At 46.2% G+C, this 5,301-nt stretch overlaps 1 protein-coding gene across 3 annotated transcripts in view; it reads left to right on the top strand.

The window, feature by feature from the left end:
- ACAD9 (acyl-CoA dehydrogenase family, member 9) overlaps positions 1-5,301 on the top strand; it is an 83,594-nt gene that overhangs the window by 48,019 nt on the left and 30,274 nt on the right. For all 3 annotated transcript variants that reach the window (XM_014533637.1, XM_014533636.1, XM_005886609.2), the window contains exons 4-6: positions 2,837-2,943; positions 3,964-4,064; positions 5,082-5,160. In XM_014533637.1, the coding sequence (XP_014389123.1) occupies positions 2,837-2,943; positions 3,964-4,064; positions 5,082-5,160 (287 nt within the window). The remainder of the gene's footprint in view (positions 1-2,836; positions 2,944-3,963; positions 4,065-5,081; positions 5,161-5,301) is intronic.

Below are 5,301 nucleotides of genomic sequence, written 5' to 3'. Positions count from 1 at the left end.
GGCCTGCTGAAAGCAGGTATCTGGGGTTTGTTTAGCTTCTATAATTGAAACTTTGTTGCTTTCGGAGCTCAGAGCCAGGCCACGGCAGGCGGGGAACCTTGGCTTCCTCCATCACTGGAGCAAGCAAGCCTCCTGCTCGTTCCAGCTCCGTGGCTGCCGGCCGCCATCTTTGTTGGCAGTTAATTTGCATATCTCACTGATTAGCCAATGGGAGGCATAGCGAAGGTATGGTCAATTACCATGTTTGTCTGTTATTAGGTAAGATATTTAAATGCCATTTAAATATGAATGGCATTTAAATATATGAAAAATCAACCAAAAAAATGAGTTCGTGTGTCACCTCTGATACGCGTGTCATAGGTTCGCCATCACTGCTCTAGACCAGCAGTTCTCAACCTGTGGGTCGCGACCCCTTTGGCGGTCGAACCCTTTCACAGGGGTCGCCTAAGACCATCCTGCATCATATCAGATATTTACATTATGATTCATAACAGTAGCAACATTACAGTTATGAAGTAGCTATGAAAATAATTTTATGGTTGGATCACAACATGAGGAACTGTATTAAAAGGGCCAGAAGGTTGAGAACCACTGCTCTAGACATAATCAGGTTAGTAGTAATATATATTTCCCCTTCAAGATAATTTTTAAATCATTTATTGATTGATGAAAAGGACTTAATTTTTCTCCCAAACAATTTCTTTGTAAAATTGGGATATGTCTTTTACATCTGCATATCTAATATGCCAGCATGTATTGGGTGTATATACACATGCATGGCTATGTTGGTGTGATATTGCAGAACTTTCCATCCCTTATTCTTGTTTTATGTCCTACTTTCTGATATGAAATTGCTCTTTCATGAGATGTTAATGGCCATATTTGGGGCTTCTTTCCCCCCCTTTCTTTGGAAAAAAGCAACCTTATGTTCATGCCCCCAAAGTTTTGGGGAACTGTTTCCAGTCTGGAGCATTTTAGGGAGTGGTTAGAAACTTCCATCCAGGGAAATGGAGGCCTTTCTACCAACTGAGCCTGCATTTCCTTCCTGGTTCCCTGCGGCCAACCAGGTCTGTCGGCCAGCAGTCTCCACCCACATGTCATCCTTTTGCATATGATTGCTATCCCCATGACTTTAGTGATAACTTTCCGAGGGTGGTGGTCGGGGGGGGGGGGACATTGGAATTTATTTCTTTAACAAACAAAATTGATTCCCTCAGTATCCTATATAATAAAAGCCTAGGTGGTGTCACACCCTTGTGCGACGTCATCACAAGATGGCTACCACAAAGATGGCAGGCAGGGGAAGGCAGTTGGGGGCGATCGGGCCGGCAGGAGAGGGCAGTTGGGGGTGAACAGGCCAGGAGGGGAGGGCAGTTGGTGGCGATGAGGCCAGCAGGGGAGGAGTTAGGCATCAATCAGGCCAGCAAGGGAGCGGTTAGGGGGCGATCAGGCAGGCAGGCAGGTGAGCAGTTAGGAGCCAGCAGTCTCGGATTGTGAGAGAGCTGTCCGACTGCCGGTGAAGGATTGGGCCTAAACCGGCAGTCAGACATCCCCTGAGGGGCCCAGATTGGAGAAGGTGCAGGCCAGGCTGAGGGACCCCCCCCCCCCCGCACAAATTTCATGCACCGAGCCTCTAGTATGAAATAAATAAAAGTGTTTTGATTGAAACAGGTGGAAAGGGGGGAAGTGGTACTGCAGAGCCCTGGCCTTCCTAGTGCCACCATTGAACCCATGGACTACACACTAGGCAGGGCCAGTCCACATCTCTGCAGGGACTCAGCCCTCCCTTTGTATGTGAATGGTGGCTCCAGTGACAGCGCCCCAGCCCTGCTACATTTTGGCCGCATGATCTTAGGCCTCAGTTCATCATTTGTAAGATGCACATATGGTCACTCAGCCACCTGTGGAAGTTGAAGATGAAATGCAAAATATGTAAGTTCAGTGAAGGTTTTGTTTTTGTTTCTTTAATCTTTGTCTTTTTACTCCAGAATAATGATTCCCAGCTAGGATGATTTTGTCCCTCAGGAGACATTGGACAATGTCTAGAGAATTTTTGGTTGTCAAACTGTGGGGAGGGGGACTTCTGGCATCTAGTGGGTGGAGGCCAAGAATGCTGCTAAACATCCTACAGTGCACAGAACAGTCCCCGCAACAAAGAATGATCCATCCTAAAATGTTAATAGTACCACGCAGAATAATATCTGTCCTGGAGTCCACTGGACTCTGGAATGAGACCCTGGAAAGCTCTTTGATTCACAAAGATCTATATCTGACAGGAGATAATCACAACATATTAAATGATGTAAGGATATTTTTATATTTTTGTATTATAGATTATATACTTCTATGTTAAAAATAAATCTATATATGCTCATATGCCTAGAAAAGTCTGACAAGATATACACAAAAATATGAATGATGTTTATGGGTGACTTTTGTTTTCTTTGTACCTTTCTGTATTGTGATTTTTTTTAAAAATGGTGATCTGCCATTCTTTTTTCTTTTTTTAAATTTTTTTAAAAAATATATTTTATTGGTTTTCTACAGAGAGGAAGGGAGAGGGACAGAGAGCCCGAAACATCAATGAGAGAGAAACATCGATCAGTCGCCTCCTGCACACCCCCCACTGGGAACATGCCCGCAACCAAGGCACATGCCCCTGACCGGAACTGAACCCGGGACCCTTCAGTCCTCAGGCCGACGCTCCATCCACTGAGCCAAACCGGCTAGGGCCTGTCATTCTTTCATAATCAGAAAAGACCAGTAAAGCCATTTGCCTTTAATGGGAGGAATTTAGGACTGGACTATAAGTAAAACTGGTCTGTTTCTCCTCTAGGTGGCCTGGGCCTCTCCAACACCATGTATGCGCGGCTAGGGGAGATTGTCGGCCTGGACGGGTCAATTGCTGTGACCCTGGCAGCACACCAGGCCATTGGCCTCAAGGTCAAGTATCTGGGGATGCTTTCTATGACTCCAGAAGACCTTCAGGAAGTGAATTGTGCTTGCTGTCTCAGGGTTTGGGAGGAGGGCCTAGCCTGCACCTGTCTCCTCGCCCTGCAGTGCCTCGTTTGTGCACACCCATTCTCAGCCCTGCTGGATAGTGCTCAGTCCCTGCACAAGCAGTGGCTCTTTGCACTGTTCCTTCCCTTTGAATCTTCCTCCTGTCCCCATTGCCTTTGACCTGCCCTTTAGAGGTCCAGTTGTGATGCTGCTGCCTCCACGGAGCCTGTCTTCACCTCAGACTGGATGTGAACCTCCCCCATTGAGCTCTTGAGCACTCACCTGTGGCCTGAGCAGGTCCTCCCTGCTGTTGGTCTTCCTCACCCCACTGGGCTCAGAACATTTTATGGCAGGTCCAGGGTCACACCACTCTTATCAACAATCCAATTACTTGGGTTGTTTTTGCTCAATGTAGACACCACAGTGAGCTGAGTGCACAGCATGCTTGGCTCCCTCACTCTCAGGGTGTGTGTGCTGTATACAGTCTCTCGGTGGGAAGAGTGGACATGCCCATTCAGCACCAAGAAGGGGGTGGGACAGTTCTGACATTGACTGAACACCTTTATGCCTGGTATGGCTCTAGCATTCCCACCTCTTCACATTTTTTCATCCAAACCATCCCTGCAGTGGGTAGAATTATCCCCTGTGTGTGGGTGAGGAGATGGGAGCTCAGAGAGGGGACATCCCTTACCCAAGACCACCCAGCTAGGAAATGGGGGCTATAATGAAAATCCCTGAATCTGACCCCAAAGCTCTGCTGGGCCTCCAGGCCCGGCCCCTCTGGAGTGTGCACTTTAGGGTAGGTCCTTTGCAGTCTGGTTCCCGACTTTTTACCTGAGGCTACTAGCTCTGACTCAGTGTTTCCTTTTGCATGAAGTAAGGATTACCTTCAGAAGCCATGTTCTACAGCGTATTTTAGTGTTCTCTCTCCAAAGCTAAAATCAGCCTGTGTGTCTTGTTTAGGGGATCATCTTGGCCGGTAGTGAAGAGCAGAAGGCCAAATATCTGCCCAAACTGGCATCAGGAGAACACATTGCCGCCTTCTGCCTGACGGAGCCGGCCAGGTCTGCTTGGCATGAGCTGCCCTGGAACAGCGTCTTCCAGGGTGCACTGGGAGGGGGGCTGTAGTTTTTGCTGAATAGATGGTGACTTTTATTTCTTCTTTCTCTGTATTTTTCCAAGAGTCAACTCAGTAACTTTTCTTGCCAGTTCTCTTGTCTTTATTTTTCTCTCCTAGTGAGAGTTATAAGTGAGCTAACAAATCTGACAGCACCTATTAAATAATTATTTTGTGGTTTGCAACACCTCCTTTCAAGGCTTCATAGCAACTTTCAGAGTATGGAGGGTGCGTGGTAATGTCTCTATTTTACAGATTAGGAACTGAGGTTCAATGAGGTTTATGATAAGCCCAAGGTCACACAGCTAGGATCTAACAAGGTTGGCATAGGACCCGGGACTTCTGATGCCAAGTCTGCTACTTGGACTGAACTTCATCTTGCTTCCCTCCACCTGAGTGCCCAGAACTCATTCTCATAGGAGTTTAGATGAGTCTATTTTGAGCACACATTTTCATGTTTAAACCTAAGCCCACTATTTTTCACTGCTTCTTTATCTGAAGTGATAAAATAGGGGTTGGCCATGTGTTTGTTGTTAATCCTCATCCAAGGATATTTTTTTCATTGAATTTTAGAGTGGAAAGGAGTGAGGGAGGAGGAGAGAAGATGAGAGAGATAGTGAAACATTGATGTGAGGGAGACACATCTATTGGTTGCCTCCTGACTAGGGCCAAGTATTGAACCTGCAACCCAGGTACATGCCCTTGTAAACAAAGTGTTACTGGAACATGTCTGCTCGTTTACAAATTGTCTGTGGCTGCCTTTATGCCACAGTTGCAGAATTGAGGAGTTGGGACAGGTATCCTGTAGCTTGAAAAGCTGAATATATTTATAATCTGGCCCTGTGTATTTTAAACATTTGCCAACTCCTGTATTAAAGTAAAAACCTTTGTTTTTGGGCCTTCTAAACCATTCTTATTGATTTCCAGCATTGCTCTCCTCAACAGCCTGTTTCTGTCCCTACAGTGGAAGCGATGCTGCCTCCATCCGGACTAGGGCCTCTCTAAGTGAAGATAAGAAGCACTATATCTTGAACGGCTCCAAGGTACAGCTCCATGACTTCACCGGGATCTCAGTCATAACCTTCACTACCACTCACTGACCACTTTCTTTTTTTCTTTTTTCTTTTTAAATTAAATCTTTATTGTTCAGACTATTACAGTTATTCCTCTTTCCCCTCCCCCCC

This window comes from Myotis brandtii, unplaced genomic scaffold, assembly GCF_000412655.1.
Source record: "Myotis brandtii unplaced genomic scaffold, ASM41265v1 scaffold995, whole genome shotgun sequence".
Classification (NCBI taxonomy): domain Eukaryota; kingdom Metazoa; phylum Chordata; class Mammalia; order Chiroptera; family Vespertilionidae; genus Myotis; species Myotis brandtii.
The sequence above is the reverse complement of the archived record's forward strand: the minus strand, read 5'-3'. Positions and strand labels throughout refer to the sequence as shown.